This window comes from Pecten maximus, chromosome 2 (genome assembly GCF_902652985.1).
Source record: "Pecten maximus chromosome 2, xPecMax1.1, whole genome shotgun sequence".
Taxonomy (NCBI): Eukaryota; Metazoa; Mollusca; class Bivalvia; order Pectinida; family Pectinidae; genus Pecten; species Pecten maximus.
The window spans coordinates 43,524,751-43,547,684 of NC_047016.1; the positions used below are offsets into that span (position 1 = coordinate 43,524,751).

Sequence of the window (22,934 nt, forward strand, 5' to 3'; positions counted from 1 at the left end):
TACAACTTGACAAATTATGGCAGGCATGCTTTGTTGATTACCAAACGGTGACACACAAAACACCGCGCCTTTTCTGAATTAAGTATACGGAGGTATGGAAAGAGATCGAAAGTGCCGGTAAATAGAGAAAAATTATATCATATATCATTCCTTGCCGACATATCCCTCTGCTTAGGCTAAATTTAGTAATAACTGGGATGTAGAAACCGCTCCGCAACGTCATCAACCTGACAATGCCATGGTGCACTTTACCTGCGGGGATCTCGAGAAGTTACTGTATACGCTGTGCACTCTTTTGCTACTTAATATAAAAATGTTTTCAATAAATGTCATTTATATCGAGATTACCGAAGAAGAATGATCCCTTTGGGAAGTAAAAGAAAACGTGCGGCTGGCTTTAATTGCTGATGGACACATGGTCATTCATCTAGTCATGCGCTTTTATTATACCGTAAAGTTTTTGCACAAGTCTCAGCAACATATATATACGGCTATATATTGATATATATTACTGTTGAATGTGTTCTTTATAGCCAGGTACGTGACGGACGAATACACGCCCTGGTGGACTAACACACGGCTAGAAGGTGCTGATAGTCGTTGGAAAACGTAATTACTATCACTAGCATGTTAACATGAACCGTCGGTAACCAACCTTCGATTGCACCACGAGACTACCGTGGGTTACCGATAAGGAACACCATGTATTACTAGCTGTATGTATACAAGACATGTTATAGTCATAACACACAGATGAAAACGGCTGTTATAACTCATGATAGCCCCGAGTTTCCTCTGGCCCTGACATCAGACTTGAGACATTCTGATAGACAGAAGTCTTGTATACATGTAGGTACCAAAACATCATGTCACCACATAGAGTTTTATACAAAGACGTTGACGACCAATTCCCCTTCTTAAGCACTATCAGACTTTCTGTTCGGGAAAAAAGTATTAGATTATGAATTGTACTTACAGTCACTTGTGTACTTCAAACGTTTCTCTCTTTTAATCAACTGAGTGTCATTGGACCGATCAGGGCAAACACATTTTTCCTAAAATGCCAGGGGCCGTTCTCAGTTTTGTCTCGGAGTGCAAGTGCCACAATATAGATTAGAAATAATCTATGGATAATCATAAATATCTAGTGAAAATATCTATATTGTGATTAAATGGATAGGCTACATATCAAAGTACTGAATGTCATGCAAAATAGAGGTAAATGCTGCAAAAAAATACATCAAACGTTTAATTCAACATTCATTTTATGACAATAGTTTAGAAAGATGACGTTCAATCATTCGATTGTTACCAATTATATTGTGGGCTGATATAATACTAAAAGCAACTACGCCATTCAGTTCCGTGTAGTCTACAATGCGATTTTCATCTTCAGTGACTTTAAAGTCCGTTGCTATAAAGGTTTTTACTCGTTTTGCAAGGTAATTTTCGCTTTAAGATCTTTCAGTCGACTGACAATTCTGGCATCTGTTTCTAGTTTTGATAGAGTTGGCTAGTAAATTGGTTCTCTCAACCAGTTAATACAAGCTGTCAAAATATTTAGTAGAGTTGAAATGTAGTCGAGAAAATAACTAAATGAACATTCAGTTTTAAAGAAATCAAATTATTTAAATATTGAATGAAAAATTTCCACTAGAACCATATTTTTACAATGCATCAGTCAGAATTCGCGTTTTATGTATTGTGCTAGCTTTCTCGCAGTTTTGAAAATGTTGGCTTGAAATAGTTGTACCAAGATTCGTCTAGTTTTGAAAGAATATCTCTAAACTCACGACCCACAATTACAAAATCATCTTCATTTGATACCTCGCTAAGTCCATTTATGGACGACAGACTTTTCTCTATGATTTTCGCGTCGTTTGTGCTACCGACCGACGGGACCAACACTATCGGGGACATGACCATCTTAAATACGAATACAAATGTACTCATTAACTTTACATTGTTTAGTTTCTTTTTATCACAATTACTTTTTCTCTGGAAGGTATGATCGTTGCTTTTAAGAACCATGCAATATCACCGACACTTTATCACCAAAAAATGTTTTAGTAAAGACCGTATTATGCTCTAATGAATGTTAAAAAAAATCAAAATCGATAGTACCCAGACGACTATTGCACTATATCCACATATTTATTTTTAGAAAAGCTGCATTTGTAATTTCAATTGTGTACTTTTATTCTAAAAACGCATATTTTTGTGAAATATAAAATCAGAAATGACTATAAACACTATTTGTAATTTAGAAAGGTAACTTTTTATAAGAAATATATTGAATGAAACAAAGACAGTACACATTTTTTTTACAGAAACCATGTTAGGTGGTGCTGCTTTTATAGCGTTTGCTGATTTTCATTATAGTGTCTAAAATGACAAGTATTAGGTAATTGCCTAAATTAATATCACACATGAAATTAGATTAGACTGTGGACCACAATGCACCAACAACTTTGAAGTCTTACCAAAGCCTCTCCACAGAAATACCTCCTTCTATCCATATACAGGGTTTGGATAAAAAACTGAATAATTTCTATGAATTAAGAAGGCAGATTTCAAACCAAAGGGAGACGTATCTAAAGTGGAATTCACAGAATAAAATAGCACACATACGAGTTTGCTTGTTGGCGTCTTAACGTGTTCTCAAACCACGCCAAAGTGAGATTTAATAGATAGAATGTCGACTTGTCGCGTTTGAAAACCAAGAAAAGACGCTAGAGCGCCAACTCACGCCAAATATATCTTATTGATAAATAAAGACAAAAGGATTAAGCACTTTTTTTTTCAACACGCCAAAGCGATAACATGCGAACACACCATCACATTTTCATCGCGCCAACAAGCCATTCTATGCATTAGGGTGTTTAAAATGTCATGTTTGTGTGTTTGTGCTTTGGCGTGTTGGCTCTTTTGGGCGGTTTAAAAAATGCGACGAGACGACATTTTATCTATTTAATATCTCTTTGGCGCGGTTTGAGAGCGTTCTGAAACGCCAGTTTCTATGTGACTAAATGATGCATACACGACACGTAGGCTTTAAAGGTTTTGAATAAAACTTAGGTATCAGATTGTGGATTTGCATATTACTGAGATTTTTCTTATATTCTAATTAAATAGTATACCTTTTATTTTAATAGTATTTAGTAATTATTGTGTAGCTCAATCATAAGTTCATAATATGTCATAAGTGTAAGATACCTTTATATGATCCAAACGTCACTATAGGATATGTTTTTATGGCTAAATATATCATCGTAAATATGTAATAACATGTTTTTAAGATAGATAATAACTTCTAGATATGTTCAAAGTAATATGATACACTGTAATTTTTATCAATAGTTTTTAATTGGCCAGTATTTTATCGGATAATATTTCATTTCTAATGCACTAGTAGCATATGTTTCACCGTGAATTAAAACATGTCACAAATAATTATTGCCATCATTAATTATAAGATTGAAAAAAATCACTAGATACGGAGATAAAACTAAATGTCTCTGGATCCTTCAGTGTCATGTGGTTGACATTTAGAAGAGCGACATTGCTTGGAATGGTTTCCTGGGAACATCTGCTGTTCTAAAGGTGAATCTCTCTTGGGGTCGCCAATGGATATTTGTATTACCGTCAGAGACATACGATTTTGGCGACATCATAGTCATGCTGGTTTCCTGGTTAAGTGTCTCGGTATTGTTAATCGTGAGTAATGTACACGTGAGGACTTTCTAAACATCCGCCTCTGTCGTTATGGCGAGCTCGGCTGCAGGCGAACTACCATATGTGTGTAATTCACCTCACCTGTAGTTCATGATGTTATTGTTGTTTTGTCTTCAGGGCATGTTTAGACTAGCCACCAGCTTGAAGTGTTTTTTTCAAAGAATTGCTTCACTTAATTCTAATATGTAGACAAGCCACCAGCCTTAAGTGATATTTTAAGAATTGATCCACTAAATTCTAATATATAGCCTAGCCACTAGCCTTAAGTGTATTTTTTAAGAATTGCTCCACTAGATTCTAATACATAGACTAGTCACCAACCCTAAGGGGTTTTAAGAATTTCTCCACTAAATCCTTATACTAGATTATCTCCTCCTAGTTTGAAACTTAGGAATGAGACATATCCTGGAGACCAAAGTCATAAAGGTCAATTTTATTTCTAATTATAATTTTAATATTGTAGAGACAGGTAGCACTGTTGGTATCTGTACACATGTACATGTTTGCCGAATGCAATTTTATTCTTCGATTCAATGTGCTCTTAATGTTTTGGTGTCTGCGCTGACGTTAAAGGTGCCGAACTGTAAGTTAGTGGTCTTGGAAGCACCTGAATATGCTGATATATTCTGTTGGATATTTTCAATAAAAAAAGAACACCTACGGAACAAGCAGGGAGCAAATATTGCGTTGCTAAGGTTACTGTTTAGCAAATATAAGCTAAAGTTAAATGCTATAGTCAACATATGTGCTATAATTTCCCTGTCAAAATAATCCCTGCTCGATTTTGATCTGATTAACGATCAAGGATCCTTCTCTTGCACAAACTACCATAGATGTCTACTTAGGATTCATCTCCATATGGCGACATTATCTAAATTAGTCTTTAATTCAGACAGAAAGTGGAAGACATCTTGTCATGATTAACTGTTTTCTGTATGTAGGTTTGTAAGAATATCTACAATGTAGTACTTGGAGTTAAATTATAAAATGTTTCTATCGCAATACGCGGGTTTTATTCAACTCCCAAGACATTAAATAATCATTACAAATTATTGAATAGCATTCAACTTATACCACACGTGGACTAAACTCTAAATGAGTTTTGTTTGGCTGACACGGTTGTCTTTGACCGGGACTATCTTTTAATTACGATGATTAATGCGTTTTGATTGGCTTACGATTGAAGGCTACTTCGCGAGTTCTGGTAATGATAACGGAAAAAAAAGCAAAAAATATCCTTGCAAGCACACTGATATTGTAAGAAAAAACACGTCATAAAACAGGTCAATTTATCCTCAACATAGCATTTCTATTGTGGTAGAAGCAGGTCACACAAAATCGTGATTGTTGCATATGGTAATTTTTTTTCGCTTCCATTAGTTATTTTGAATAGTTACAAAAACACTCGCAAAAGCTCCTGTGTTTTGTAACTTTTGAAAATTAATTCACTGGTGTGAAAGAAATACCATATACGTTGTGTAACCTCTATCTATAACATTTATAGTGAATTGTCAAAGTAAAGGTGTGATTTGTTTTTATAATAAGTAATAGACTTTTGAATTAGATCTATACCATTTTAATTCATCCTGAATACCGAAACAATTCCAATTACTTAGAAAAACACACACACACACAAATCAATATTCTTGGGCCAATACAGTGCCGCTGATCTCTTTATGATTAGTTTGATATTCAAACGTTCACCTTTGTTACAGAGCGGTCACACATCTAAGAATTGACCATGTTCGACGTTGCTTTTACCTGAACACAAACATGGAGACACGACACTCAACCGCTTAGCCAAAAAAGCGAGCTATGAAGCTATGAAGCTGAAATGTCCATATCCATGAACCATCACAATAGAAAACATAGCGTAAAAAGTTGATAATGGACGTTTATTAGTAATTAACATAGAAGTAAAAATCTAACAAAACGATCAAACTATACATGCTATTTAGAGATTTGCTATTTGAAACAGCTGGTTCTTGTCAATTGTAAATTATGTATGTATTTGTGACACACACTACAATATATTTTTATATTATCGTGTACCTTTCCAAAAAGATATTTATTCAAATTTTTATGTTTGTCAATCGGAAGACTAGCATTCGTATACGTATTGTCTCATGTAACACACTGTAAACAAAAAACAATAAACAAACAGAATTATTAAGCTCCATTTCTCAATCAAATAGGATTGAGAAGAATTAAGGAAAAGGGAGAAGGAAAGTATACTCTATGAACTAAGTATTGCCTGTTTCAAATAAGTAATTCTCGTAAACTAGAACCTGCTTGGTGTAAATAATCATTCATTTAAACATGGCACTTTCGATAATAATTACATGTAATATTATCGAGTACTTCTCATTTCTATCATCATATATCTACCATCCACTAAAATAACCACTAGATACTTATTTGAAGTTAACAGTAAAATATAATACATTATTATAGTTTTTGAAACATACGTGTCTCGTCTCTCTTGGTGTAAGATAATGCGATTACTTTGCCAGAGCTTCTAGCTTACAGCTTTGCACTGTATTTATTCGTTACTATGACACAATAGTTGTATGTGTGATACTCAGGAAGCATCATCATCATCATCATCATCATCATCATCATCATCATCATCATCTTGTAACATCTTGTATAAATCTATAAAGTTTTCCCCGAACAAATAGCCCCAGGCACAATAACCTAAATCCTTATCAACAAAGCTAGTCGTCCAGTTTCATCAACAAGGCAAGCGATTGAAACATTACGTAATCAACATGCTGGCGTGTAAGAAGAAAGTTTTTTGTTATCATTAAATGCATTAATTGAAACATAATCAAATTTTATCTATCACATATCATGCATTACTTATTCATATAAAACAATTAATGTATTTGACAAGTGTTACTTGCTCGTGAAAATATTTGCATATTAAAATAAAATAAATAGTACGATATGTACATTGGAATGAATATTTTTCTTCTTAATTAAAAAGATATAAAATCTGCATCTGGAATATGAACAGCAATCATATACAAGTCTTATGGTGATATGATATTGTTTTTCTTCCATAAAAAGCGTTTGTCGTGAAGAAGGACAGATAACTCCTCTAAATATGGTCGGAATATTTTGTTCAGGAATAACTGTGTCTCTAGTAACATTTCTCCTACTGCTTTCTTATGCTTTGTTTTTCTTCTTACAGGAATATTCGAAATTTTTTTAAAATCTTTGTCGTTCACATCATCTGAAACATGTATAAAAAGTAGTTTATTCTTAACTTAGATATACATCAACAGTGTAAAAATCCTTGTACATTCTTAATTTCTGAACATCATCTGAAACATGTAATAATAGTAGTTTATACTTAACTTAGATATACATCATCAGTGTTAAAATCCTTGTACATTTTATGTGTCTGAACATCTCGTTTTGTTAACATTCGGACGATCCAAAGCCTGTTCAATATATGAGTGTTTTCAAAGCGTTCATCGTTCTTTTCTATAGAAAGTCATTAAAAAATAACACAGCATAGCTTATCTTAATTGTGGTATCGGGCCTGATTTTATACTCATTGTCTATTACACAGTGCTGTACAGAAAAAATATGACGCAGTCGAGAGTATAATCTGATTAATATTTGTTTCTGTCTATTTACTCCCATGAAACTACCTTTCTCTCACTAATTCGGTTTCGTCATCGATTTTACAGCAATGAAAATAACAAACTGATAATTTCTGTAAGCATAATTTGCATTTTATGTAGGTGTTAACTTGTTTATGTACAATAGTTATATATAAGTGGATGAAATGGCAATATTGATTTGCTTCTAGTACACGGCATACTCACCAACTTTTAAAAACTTAAATATCTTTCGTAGGTAGAATGTCATATTGCGGGAATAATCTTCGGTGCGCAAAACAAGGAACTGCTCCCTCGGAAATACGGAAAACCATTCTTTCAATAGCAGGGAATAAAAACTACCATGGATAGGAAACTGTGGAAAATGAATATGTTAATTAAAACGATATTGTGGATTTTTAGTGTTAATTCTAATATGTTACATAACAATAGTTTTGGGATGGTGTACGATCTAATGTGGTTTTCAAATTTGAATTTCCTCCGTCTGAAACAACATTTCATTCATCAGGAACTAGGTACTCTAAAGTAATACGTCTAATATCAATAATTTATATATCTTTGAAAAGGAAACAATTTGGACTATCATAACCAACATCCGTCGAATACTGTAAACCAAATTATTTTCGCATGCGATTCATTTTCGCATAATTCACGGGAGATGAAAATTCTCGAAAATTAATCACCGCGAAATAGATTCAATCACATGCACTGTAAGTCATTTACGACTGTAAATCACGAAATTACATAGCCGCGAAGACGTTAGGCATGAAAATGCGAAATTAAGTCATCACGAAAATAAGTTTGTTTACAGTAGGAACTAACATTTAGTCAAACATATATCGCCTCTGATGTTTAATGCTTTTCACCAGTATCCTGAATCAAAATATCTTAGGACGGTTTAACGTTATATATTATTGCATATTACATTATCGGTATCGTTCAACTGGGGGACTGAAAAGTGTTTCGCTGCGTTTACGGTGGTATGAACGCAATATGATAAACATATTCTAGTAAGTTCATATACACGGACATTTTTGTAGCTTTAAACATATTTCATAATGATATATGTAATATACTGATTTGATGATGTAAGAGACAAAACATAAATGAATTTCGATTTTGTGAGGACAAAAATCAAATGTATCGATACAAATATAAGCACATCCGAATACTCACATTTTTAAATTGTTCCAAAAGAGACTCATTAAACAAGCATGCCCTCATGCTGCCAACTTTTTCCACACAAGTGAGAAGGATCGTGAAATTGCCCACGGCATGATGGTGAAACTCTCGAGCACTATTACCTAGACGACGGAAGATGTAATGGCTGTATGTCCTGTGAGGATAACAATTGAATTACTTCGTTATAAGCTTGCTAGTGAAGGAGTCAGCAATGTAATGTACCAGGTCATGACGAATATCACACATTATATTGTTGTCACAATCCCATTGTATAAGTGAGCGTTTTTTTCATAATTGGCATGTTTTATCGTGTTATAGGCTATGATGTAAAATATCGTAATAGTAACATGTTGGGATACTATTGTGACATCACTCGATTTTCTTTTATATAGGAGAATGAACTATTTTTTTATATAGATATGAGTTTAGGGATGAATGGCATTTTGTGGATGTGGCATGGTATTTATTTAGCTTACTGAATCATTGGATATATCACAAGTCTTTTAAGATACTTGACGTGTTATCATTGCATCTCTTTAAGGTAAACATTTGATTATACTCTATATTCTCGTAAAGTGATATTATAGAAAACTTAATATAATATTATATATAACATAAAAAGCACTGTTGTCAAGATGAGAAATATCAGCTACCACATCTCATTATAACGTTTTTTTTTATGTCTAAAGAAAATGAAATTTATATACACAAAAGATGTACATGTAATATGTATTTCATAATCCTCTTACTAAAAAAATATTTTACAATTCTCCTAGAGTCAGCATTAATGTCGAAGATATTTATAACTCGGATTCGTCATATGTTGGTTACATGTTAAAGGAAACAAAATAACGTTATTAAGGCAGTCTAGTATTGACGTCGCGACGTATTTTGTTACATATACTGTATATTTAACTCTTGAAACAGCATCTGACCTGTGCAATGAATATCAAACATATCCACTTTTCAAACTGACCTTTTAACTGTGTTAGAAGTCATTACTCAAAGTTTGCCATTATTGTCATATCGGCGTGTAAAGACTGAAGATGGTAACAAATAAATTTTACCCATATATAAAAGAATCAAACAAAAGAAAGCTCCTAAAATGTACTTATTGCAGAAAAGGATATGCTAATCGAGAATTCAAAACCATGAATTGGTGCCAGATGACACATTTAATGCCATCACTTTTCAGAACATGAGCCGATTCTCCTGAACATCCATATCCCTCGCGATTATTTTTATTACGTTCGTAGATAAAATGTAAACCAAAAATGTCCGAAAAGTGTATAGAAGTATCCCATTGTGAAAACACTTCTTTGGGATCAATATGCAATACCTTTCTGCTGGTTCCCGTAAAATCACGATCAATTTAAGACCGGGATTTGTGTGATGTATGAGGTGCGGTGTTGTGTATACGGGTTCCGATAGTGAGGCGTTGTTCTGCGGAATATCTTTCCAGTAATACATTCCCCAGAGATCCATAGGATCAGCATGACCTGTGGATACAAACAAAGTCATGATTGTGTGACAAATCAAGTACACCCCTATACAAGTATTCCGATATAGCTGTCGTTTATCTCGCCAACACTTCTGGGCAAATCAGCAATATAGAACATACCATGGGAAATGTATATCTCATTAGTACGACCCTTTCCCTCTTTGCGATGGCCGCAAAGCAATATCATGAATATCGAGGATCACTTTTCAGTTTGGTTAAAAAAGAAAGAAAAAGTCATCATAGTAATGAACTATCGACGAATTTGGAATTGCAATCTTTAGATTACCGTTAAACGAGCCATCAAGCAGAATTAACTAGAAGAACCGTTAATCAAGTAAAACCTTTTATCTGTATCATTGTTTGCCTGAATGTTCGTTCTCCGTTCCGTTTTAACACCGGCAGAAGCTAATTGCATGGTGTTACATTTTACGCGATTTACGAGCTATATCTTAGAGTAATGATGAGCGTTTGGATATAATAGTGCCTCTAATTATCTCGAATTGTATTAACCTTCACATCACCCACAAACCCACAAAGTCAGGAACTGTTATATCGCTAACAATCGAACCCGAAAAAGCAGAACTCTTTTTTTCCTTCCTTCTTTAACAAAACGCAAAGATAACACTAGTTACAACTCAGATTTCTGAATCTGCTTAGCGATAATTAGTATTACATGAACACGGGCCTCTCTATGTTTTTGTTCATAAATAGAAAACACCATCAATTTAAAGACCATAATTCCCTTTGGATTAACTTCATTTATTTTCTATCAAAATGCTCAGTTACGTCAACCATTCATAAGTAAATAAGAAATAATAATCTAGAATATAATATGAGCCAACAATGCGCCGATCGAGTTACATCTCCGGATGATAAACAGAAAATCACGGGTTTGTTGATCAAATCCCCAGAAGATTTACTGTCATTTCATGGTGACTTTTTTTACGTTTAACCCATCTTTAATTTTTGTATTACATGCCTACGCCGACTCTAAATCGTAGATGATGATGCTATTTTTACCTAATCCCCTCCTTTGCCTTCGCGGCAGCAACTAGAATATCTAATCAACTTTGGCTCCTGATGCGTGTCTTGAATCGCCAGTTTGCCATTTTTCAAACCAACATATATAGAGTGGAGCACCGCATTAGATATTCCCCTTAATCCACCATTTAACACATTTTTTTGTAATTTTGTCATAATGTAAATGAAAAACATCACTACCTATAGGCTAAAATGGTAGAGAAATTACAAGATTTGGTCTCAACCCTGTCACTTGCGATCGAAATAGTGCACCTCGGCCTAAAAGAGCTGTTTTACTTCGTCCTTTATGTTGTACCTGTGATCATATGGTGGTATTTGTGGCCAATTCTTTTCGTTGTATCTGCCGAAGAGGAACTCATTTGACCGTTTTGGTGATGTGGTATTTCTCCATTTCTTATGAGTGAAATTTTGTCACTTTTAAAAAAGGACACAAACTGGTTAAATGTTAGAAACTTCTTGCAGTATTGTGCGAATGTTTCACCTACAACGAAATAATGATAACACATATACATCTATATACATCTATTGATATTCAAAATTTAATAGCTCAATGGTGAAGATAAACGTACTCAATCATTACTAGGATTATTTAAATTAAATTCCGGGGGGGGGGGGGGGGGGGGGGGGGACTTTTATTGAGGAGCTTTCTATTTTCCCCTCGAGTTGTATGAATGTTCTGTAATTTTATACTTACTGTAAAATACTATGATACGTTGCGAGCATAAATTTCGTAAATTCCGTAAAATCACAATTTTTGAGAAATACACAAATTAAAATTAAAACTAATTCTCTTAAGTTGAACACAGAAAATGGTTAAGAGATGTAAAACAGACATGTTGATTACCACCTCTACCATGTGACGGTAATCCAACACATGTCAGATTGCGTCACTATCGACTATGTGGAGATGCAGTTAGGTGATGTCATTATCCAAGTGATAACAGTATTTTATCACGTGTTTAGTTTGTTATCTATCTCACAAAAAATAGTCAATTATACTTGCAAACCAACTTATTTTCGCTACGACTCAATTTGGCATCTTCATGCCTAACAATTTTTTTCGCGAGGACTTTATTTCGCGATTTACTGTAATAAGCCCTGCTGCTTTAACTGTTAATACTATTTCGCGAAATCAAATTTGCGCGATTGTTTATCTACCGCGAAATACGCGAAAACTAATCACACGCGAAAATATGTTGGTTTACAGTAGTCAATTTGATGCAATATTTGCCATATTTCATATAATTCAACAATGATATATTTAGCTTATCAAGAGAATATCTTGTGAAATAACTCCAGTACCTACATTTGCCATATCGACCCCAGCTCCAGTAAAACGTCTCTTTATGAAGAAATCCATCGATCTCCACAATATTAGGGTGCATTGTGACCCTAGCAAAAAGGTCTGTAGTTCCAGCTTTAGCGGCTCCAATGATGTGGAAATATGGCAAGCATTTTAGAGATAGCACGTCGCTGCCGTTATTTCGTTCCTTCCAACAGGGATTTCGGTAGCTCTTAAGGAATTTCGGGGGAGTCTGAAATAGATTTATTTAAATCTTTAAACGCCCATGGAAGACAATTCAGAAAAAGTGTCATTTAAGATTCGAAGTAAGGGGGGAGTAAGAAATAATTCGAAGATGGACTTTTATATAGATGATCGTACGTTTTATTACTAACGACAGTTATGTTAGGTTTTCCCTATTGTACTACCGTTTTTTCCACAGAGAGCACTTATGCTACACAGCGATCACCTGATGGTCCTCGCTTTGTAATGTCGTCCAAAACATTAATGCGTTCTTTTTCGGAACATTGAGAGTGTTAAGGTGCTTTATTGGTGTTGATATGCATTGCGAGAGACAGATACTTTTTAATCCATAGATGTAACTTTCGTTCAGGGGTTAATGTTTCCTAAATGACTGCGTCGCACTCTACAGTGTCTCATTTATAAGATCCATGTTTGTATACCAAACGACAATACTATACAGTAATGTATCTATATCATTATAGTATGTACTAAGATGAGGAATTGGATACTATCGCATATTCTTTAAACGAAAAAGCAAAGAGTCTTGTTAAAACTCTGTGGTTAAAATCCTATTGTACCAGTATTTATTTAAGCAATAAACTGCCTAGATGGGGCAGACCTACTGGTATAACTGCCACATGTGTCACAGACAAACTGAATGGTGCGCTAACGCGCACCATGATTGTTTGTCTGTGACACATGTGGCAGTTATACCAGTAGGTCTGCCGCATCTAGGCAGTTTATCGCTTATATTTACGTTCTATTAATGAATCTCATGTCAATGTGACTTTACAATGTATGGCGGCCATCTTTGTTTACATTTTTTGCAAGTGAGATATTCATACGCCCTCAGGGCAACTTCAGTTATACTCTCATAGATGAAGCTGCTTTTGGTAGGGATTTACTAGTAATATTTAAGGGCATTGCCACACCAAATGTAAATATATAGCTGTATTAAGAGTAGTAGTTGAGTTGTTATATAAGTCAACAAAAACTTCATTTGATTTTGAAATGCCCTCAATTGATTTGCATGTCGTTGACATATTTTGATTACTTAAATTGACTAAACCATGCAGTTCATGTACTTGCTATATCTTAACATTGTGTGATCATTTTTATTTCTTTAAGTAGTCTTCTTGATTTCAACACTTCTGACATCTGGCCTCACTGCACCCACTTTATTCCTATTTGAAAAGCTTTAAATGGTTAACTTTTCAATTTAGAAATACGTTGCGTCATAATAATTGTGATTTATTATGTTTTATTCTTGTTTTATTTGCGAAATCTTAATTACGGATGTCCACACTGTTAAGCAATTGTATCAGTGGAAAGAGCCAAAGAATAATAAAAATTGCATGCTAAAAACTAATTGACTTTTTATTTATTGAAATATGATAATTTTATTTCATTTTACTTGAGAAATTTTGATTTCAATATTCCTTGTCAATGAAAAGATCCATGTCATAAAATATGTATCTATGCATTATACTTCAGGCAGTGGAAACTTCTGTCGGGATTAGCCGCTTGCGTGTGATTATCTGGCTAAGCTTTAAGAGATGATTAAAACAGACTTTCAGGCATCATACTTCCTTAGCCCCACATCACCTTCGTGACATGGCGGATTCGGTCGCACGACAAGATATGGGGTTTATTGACAACTCCAACGCTATTTTAACAGATCTATTGGTCTACTCACGAAATGTGAGAGCCTTGTAGTACAAAGATATTGTTCATCTCCTACTTTCGATCATCAGATGATATCGTTATACATTTTTTATAACAATACCGTAATACATTCATCTGTGGTGTACTATGGGGCAGTGACAATCGTTATTGTTATATATCACTCTTTCGTGACAATCATTATTGTTATATATCACTGTTACGTGTACTAGGGTACAGTGGCAATCATTATTGTTATATATCACTCTGCCGTGTACTAGGGGACAGTGACAATCATTATTGTTAAATATCACTCTGTCGTGTACTAGGGGACATTGACAATCATTATTGTTATATATCACTGTTACGTGTACTAGGGGACAGTGACAATCATTATTGTTATATATCACTGTTACGTGTACTAGGGGACAGTGACAATCATTATTGTTATATATCACTCTGTCGTGTACTAGGGGACAGTTACAATCATTATTGTTATATATCACTCTGTCGTGTACTAGGGGACAGTGACAATCATTATTGTTATATATCACTGTTATGTGTACTAGGGGACAGTGACAATCATTATTGTTATATATCACTCTGTCGTGTACTAGGGGACAGTGACAATCATTATTGTTATATATCACTGTTACGTGTACTAGGGGACAGTGACAATCATTATTGTTATATATCACTGTTACGTGTACTAGGGGACAGTGACAATCATTATTGTTATATATCACTGTTACGTGTACTAGGGGACAGTGACAATCATTATTGTTATATATCACTGTTACGTGTACTAGGGGACAGTGACAATCATTATTGTTATATATCACTCTGTCGTGTACTAGGGGACAGTGACAATCATTATTGTTATATATCACTGTTACGTGTACTAGGGGACAGTGACAATCATTATTGTTATATATCACTCTGTCGTGTACTAGGGGACAGTGACAATCATTATTGTTATATATCACTGTTACGTGTACTAGGGGACAGTGACAATCATTATTGTTATATATCACTCTGTCGTGTACTAGGGGACAGTGACAATCATTATTGTTATATATCACTGTTACGTGTACTAGGGGACAGTGACAATCATTATTGTTATATATCACTCTGTCGTGTACTAGGGGACAGTGACAATCATTATTGTTATATATCACTGTTACGTGTACTAGGGGACAGTGACAATCATTATTGTTATATATCACTCTGTCGTGTACTAGGGGACAGTGACAATCATTATTGTTATATATCACTCTGTCGTGTACTAGGGGACAGTGACAATCATTATTGTTATATATCACTGTTACGTGTACTAGGGGACAGTGACAATCATTATTGTTATATATCACTCTGTTCGTGTACTAGGGGACAGTGACAATCATTATTGTTATATATCACTGTTACGTGTACTAGGGGACAGTGACAATCATTATTGTTATATATCACTGTTACGTGTACTAGGGGACAGTGACAATCATTATTGTTATATATCACTGTTACGTGTACTAGGGGAAAGTGACAATCATTATTGTTATATATCATTCTATCGTGTACTAGGGGACAGTGACAATCATTATTGTTATATATCACTGTTACGTGTACTAGGGGACAGTGACAATCATTATTGTTATATATCACTGTTACGTGTACTAGGGGACAGTGACAATCATTATTGTTATATATCACTCTGTCGTGTACTAGGGGACAGTGACAATCATTATTGTTATATATCACTGTTACGTGTACTAGGGGACAGTGACAATCATTATTGTTATATATCACTGTTACGTGTACTAGGGGACAGTGACAATCATTATTGTTATATATCACTGTTACGTGTACTAGGGGACAGTGACAATCATTATTGTTATATATCACTGTTACGTGTACTAGGGGACAGTGACAATCATTATTGTTATATATCACACTGTCGTGTACTAGGGGACAGTGACAATCATTATTGTTATATATCACTCTGTCGTGTACTAGGGGACAGTGACAATCATTATTGTTATATATCACTGTTACGTGTACTAGGGGACAGTGACAATCATTATTGTTATATATCACTGTTACGTGTACTAGGGGACAGTGACAATCATTATTGTTATATATCACTCTGTCGTGTACTAGGGGACAGTGACAATCATTATTGTTATATATCACTGTTACGTGTACTAGGGGACAGTGACAATCATTATTGTTATATATCACTGTTACGTGTACTAGGGGACAGTGACAATCATTATTGTTATATATCACTCTGTCGTGTACTAGAGGGACAGTGACAATCATTATTGTTATATATCACTCTGTCGTGTACTAGGGGACAGTGACAATCATTATTGTTATATATCACTGTTACGTGTACTAGGGGACAGTGACAATCATTATTGTTATATATCACTGTTACGTGTACTAGGGGACAGGGACAATCATTATTGTTATATATCACTGTTACGTGTACTAGGGGACAGTGACAATCATTATTGTTATATATCACTCTGTCGTGTACTAGGGGACAGTGACAATCATTATTGTTATATATCACTGTTACGTGTACTAGGGGACAGTGACAATCATTATTGTTATATATCACTCTGTCGTGTACTAAGGGACAGTGACAATCATTATTGTTATATATCACTGTTACGTGAACTAGGGGACAGTGACAATCATTATTGTTATATATCACTCTGTCGTTTACTAGGGGACAGTGACACTCATTATTGTTATATATCACTCTGTCGTGTACTAGGGGACAGTGACAATCATTATTGTTATATATCACTGTTACGTGTACTAGGGGACAGTGACAATCATTATTGTTATATATCACTGTTACGTGTACTAGGGGACAGTGACAATCATTATTGTTATATATCACTGTCGTGTACTAGGGGACAGTGACAATCATTATTGTTATATATCACTGTTACGTGTACTAGGGGACAGTGACAATCATTATTGTTATATATCACTGTCGTGTACTAGGGGACAGTGACAATCATTATTGTTATATATCACTGTTACGTGTACTAGGGGACAGTGACAATCATTATTGTTATATATCACTGTACGTGTACTAGGGGACAGTGACAATCATTATTGTTATATATCACTGTTACGTGTACTAGGGGACAGTGACAATCATTATTGTTATATATCACTGTTACGTGTACTAGGGGACAGTGACAATCATTATTGTTATATATCACTGTACGTGTACTAGGGGACAGTGACAATCATTATTGTTATATATCACTGTACGTGTACTAGGGGACAGTGACAATCATTATTGTTATATATCACTGTTACGTGTACTAGGGGACAGTGACAATCATTATTGTTATATATCACTGTTACGTGTACTAGGGGACAGTGACAATCATTATTGTTATATATCACTCTGTCGTGTACTAGGGGACAGTGACAATCATTATTGTTATATATCACTGTTACGTGTACTAGGGGACAGTGACAATCATTATTGTTATATATCACTCTGTCGTGTACTAGGGGACAGTGACAATCATTATTGTTATATATCACTCTGTCGTGTACTAGGGGACAGTGACAATCATTATTGTTATATATCACTGTTACGTGTACTAGGGGACAGTGACAATCATTATTGTTATATATCACTGTTACGTGTACTAGGGGACAGTGACAATCATTATTGTTATATATCACTGTTACGTGTACTAGGGGACAGTGACAATCATTATTGTTATATATCACTGTTACGTGTACTAGGGGACAGTGACAATCATTATTGTTATATATCACTCTGTCGTGTACTAGGGGACAGTGACAATCATTATTGTTATATATCACTGTTACGTGTACTAGGGGACAGTGACAATCATTATTGTTATATATCACTCTGTCGTGTACTAGGGGACAGTGACAATCATTATTGTTATATATCACTGTTACGTGTACTAGGGGACAGTGACAATCATTATTGTTATATATCACTCTATCGTGTACTAGGGGACAGTGACAATCATTATTGTTATATATCACTCTGTCGTGTACTAGGGGACAGTGACAATCATTATTGTTATATATCACTGTTACGTGTACTAGGGGACAGTGACAATCATTATTGTTATATATCACTGTTACGTGTACTAGGGGACAGTGACAATCATTATTGTTATATATCACTGTTACGTGTACTAGGGGACAGTGACAATCATTATTGTTATATATCACTCTGTCGTGTACTAGGGGACAGTGACAATCATTATTGTTATATATCACTCTGTCGTGTACTAGGGGACAGTGACAATCATTATTGTTATATATCACTCTGTCGTGTACTAGGGGACAGTGACAATCATTATTGTTATATATCACTGTTACGTGTACTAGGGGACAGTGACAATCATTATTGTTATATATCACTGTTACGTGTACTAGGGGACAGTGACAATCATTATTGTTATATATCACTCTGTCGTGTACTAGGGGACAGTGACAATCATTATTGTTATATATCACTGTTACGTGTACTAGGGGACAGTGACAATCATTATTGTTATATATCACTGTTACGTGTACTAGGGGACAGTGACAATCATTATTGTTATATATCACTGTTACGTGTACTAGGGGACAGTGACAATCATTATTGTTATATATCACTCTGTACGTGTACTAGGGGACAGTGACAATCATTATTGTTATATATCACCTGTACGTGTACTAGGGGACAGTGACAATCATTATTGTTATATATCACTGTTACGTGTACTAGGGGACAGTGACAATCATTATTGTTATATATCACTGTTACGTGTACTAGGGGACAGTGACAATCATTATTGTTATATATCACTGTTACGTGTACTAGGGGACAGTGACAATCATTATTGTTATATATCACTGTTACGTGTACTAGGGGACAGTGACAATCATTATTGTTATATATCACTGTTACGTGTACTAGGGGACAGTGACAATCATTATTGTTATATATCACTGTTACGTGTACTAGGGGACAGTGACAATCATTATTGTTATATATCACCTGTACGTGTACTAGGGGACAGTGACAATCATTATTGTTATATATCACTGTTACGTGTACTAGGGGACAGTGACAATCATTATTGTTATATATCACTGTTACGTGTACTAGGGGACAGTGACAATCATTATTGTTATATATCACTGTTACGTGTACTAGGGGACAGTGACAATCATTATTGTTATATATCACTGTTACGTGTACTAGGGGACAGTGACAATCATTATTGTTATATATCACTGTTACGTGTACTAGGGGACAGTGACAATCATTATTGTTATATATCACTCTTACGTGTACTAGGGGACAGTGACAATCATTATTGTTATATATCACTGTTACGTGTACTAGGGGACAGTGACAATCATTATTGTTATATATCACTGTTACGTGTACTAGGGGACAGTGACAATCATTATTGTTATATATCACTCTGTCGTGTAGTAGGGGACAGTGACAATCATTATTGTTATATATCACTCTGTCGTGTACTAGGGGACAGTGACAATCATTATTGTTATATATCACTGTTACGTGTACTAGGGGACAGTGACAATCATTATTGTTATATATCACTGTTACGTGTACTAGGGGACAGTGACAATCATTATTGTTATATATCACTGTTACGTGTACTAGGGGACAGTGACAATCATTATTGTTATATATCACTGTTACGTGTACTAGGGGACAGTGACAATCATTATTGTTATATATCACTGTTACGTGTACTAGGGGACAGTGACAATCATTATTGTTATATATCACTGTCGTGTACTAGGGGACAGTGACAATCATTATTGTTATATACCACTGTTACGTGTACTAGGGGACAGTGACAATCATTATTGTTATATATCACTGTTACGTGTACTAGGGGACAGTGACAATCATTATTGTTATATATCACTCTGTCGTGTAGTAGGGGACTGTGACAATCATTATCGTTATATATCACTCTGTCGTGTACTAGGGGACAGTGACAATCATTATTGTTATATATCACTGTCGTGTACTAGGGGACAGTGACAATCATTATTGTTATATACCACTGTTACGTGTACTAGGGGACAGTGACAATCATTATTGTTATATATCACTGTTACGTGTACTAGGGGACAGTGACAATCATTATTGTTATATATCACTGTCGTGTACTAGGGGACAGTGACAATCATTATTGTTATATACCACTGTTACGTGTACTAGGGGACAGTGACAATCATTATTGTTATATATCACTGTTACGTGTACTAGGGGACAGTGACAATCATTATTGTTATATATCACTGTTACGTGTACTAGGGGACAGTGACAATCATTATTGTTATATATCACTGTTACGTGTACTAGGGGACGCTGACAATCATTATTGTTATATATCACTCTGTCGTGTACTAGGGGACAGTGATAATCATTATTGTTATATATCACTGTTACGTGTACTAGGGGACAGTGACAATCATTATTGTTATATATCACTCTGTCGTGTACTAGGGGACAGTGACAATCATTATTGTTATATATCACACTGTCGTGTAGTAGGGGACAGTGACAATCATTATTGTTATATATCACACTGTCTTGTACTAGGGGACAGTGACAATCATTATTGTTATATATCACTGTTACGTGTACTAGGGGACAGTGACAATCATTATTGTTATATATCACTGTTACGTGTACTAGGGGACAGGGACAATCATTATTGTTATATATCACTGTTACGTGTACTAGGTGACAGTGACAATCATTATTGTTATATATCACTGTTACGTGTACTAGGGGATAGTGACAATCATTATTGTTATATATCACTCCTGTCTTGTATTCTTGAACATTTTTGCGAAACGGTTTTTATCCTCTGTTATTCGATTGTTAGATTACCAGATAGCAACGAAATATCACGTGTTATTTTTCAAATTTAATCGTCGTGCTTTTTGTAATAAGATTAAATTGTGATGTATGAACACATCAAAATAGAATAAAAACGTAATCTGATTTCTCATGCTTTTATATCAGAGGTTTACACGTTTGACAGACTATGAAGCGAGAAATAGTTTGGTTTGAAATCGGATTTAAAAAGTCTGCCGGTATAAAACAGACACCACAAGCAGTTTGTTGTGAGGAAAATGCCCCATGATAAGGGTACCACCATGTTTTCAGTAGCTAATTCTTTTTACTTTAAAAAACAAAAGCGGAAGAACAGCGGTGTGATTATGTTCATAAAGAATGTTTTCGCACACAACGATAATACCATATAAACATCCGAGGCAAGCATTCTATCTCTCTGTAACACGAAACGCGATTAATAACCAATGTATGCTGTGAAAACACTATTAGATAATTGGTTGTAAGATATAGCATGCTCTTAATTAACTGTTTCCCGAAGGTTATTTATTTCAGGACTGGCATGCAATTTGTTTTGTGTTTGTAACAATTTGTATTGTGTTTGTAACAATTTGTATTATGTTTGTGACAATTTGTATTGTGTTTTTAACAATTTGTATTGTGCTTGTAACAATTTGTATTATGTTTGTAACAATTTGTATTGTGCTTTTAACAATTTGAATTGTGTTTGTAACAATTTGTATTGTGCTTGTAACAATTTGTAAAGTGTTTATATCAATTTGTATTTTGGTAAATAATGACGAATGGACATGGCTTCAAAACTAGCAATATTGGGATGATACAATTGCTATATGAGTTTACTTTTGATACAGGTGTAAGCCAAACACGCTGTGCCAGTGACACATTGATTAACCTGTTCTTAATTTGTAAGCTAGCCTAGCAAAGTACGATTTTGTATATGGTTGCTAAAATTACAGAAATTCATAAGCTTGTTTTTTGTTTTTTTTTTTTTTTTTTTTTGTTTTTTGTTTTTTTTTTTTGTTTTTATATAAACAAGGTAAGTAAGAATGTTTTTTTATGTCGGTGATTATCTTTGTTTTTTAATCTATGTGTAGACTAGATTATAGAATATTATCAGAATAAATATATAATTTCCATTATTTTTATACGTAAAACACCTGCAGAGTGAATATATCAATTGATCTTAATACCTGTCGTTTGTCAGAATTGAAGGTCCTATGTGTCTTACCGTAGTCGGGAAGGTGATATCTACCGCATTTACCGTCAGTCCGACAGGACAAGTTATATGGCGTTAAGGGTGGCGCAGTACCACTGAATCACTGCCCCGCCGCGTTACCACTGCATCACCGCGGTACCGCTGCTCCCCTCTAAAACTCTGTACCGCTATAAAGTCTGGGGTTCGGCGTTAATAAAAAATTACGAGAAAAAAAATTATGCTATAAATGTGTGTATCTTGTACAAAACTATACCATAGACGCTACATGTCCCGGAAGTGACGTCACATGCCCTCAAACGTAGGTGTTTCCAACAACACATAGTATTTTTTGACTTTCGTAAAATGAAATGCAGAAAAGAAGAATACTAACGACACAAGATCTTGAGGACATATATCAGATCACAATAGATAGTGCTACTTCTGCATATCACATTCGTAGGCAACCTTATGATGGTAAATGCCGATTTGTCTATACATTAGAGCCAAGGGTGATAGAAACGTGTACA

General features: G+C 34.7%; 1 protein-coding gene across 1 annotated transcript in view; it reads right to left on the reverse strand.

Annotated features, from left to right (window-relative positions):
- Window positions 1-5,615: 5,615 nt before the first annotated feature.
- Window positions 5,616-22,934, reverse strand: part of LOC117322177 (carbohydrate sulfotransferase 15-like) — a 45,652-nt gene continuing 28,333 nt past the window's right edge. Inside the window, exons 3-8 of the mRNA XM_033876952.1 lie at window positions 12,398-12,626; window positions 11,387-11,572; window positions 9,889-10,048; window positions 8,544-8,703; window positions 7,575-7,722; window positions 5,616-6,973 (exon numbers count right to left, since the gene is read on the reverse strand). Of these exons, the coding sequence (XP_033732843.1) occupies window positions 6,771-6,973; window positions 7,575-7,722; window positions 8,544-8,703; window positions 9,889-10,048; window positions 11,387-11,572; window positions 12,398-12,626 (1,086 nt within the window). The 3' untranslated portion in view covers window positions 5,616-6,770. The remainder of the gene's footprint in view (window positions 6,974-7,574; window positions 7,723-8,543; window positions 8,704-9,888; window positions 10,049-11,386; window positions 11,573-12,397; window positions 12,627-22,934) is intronic.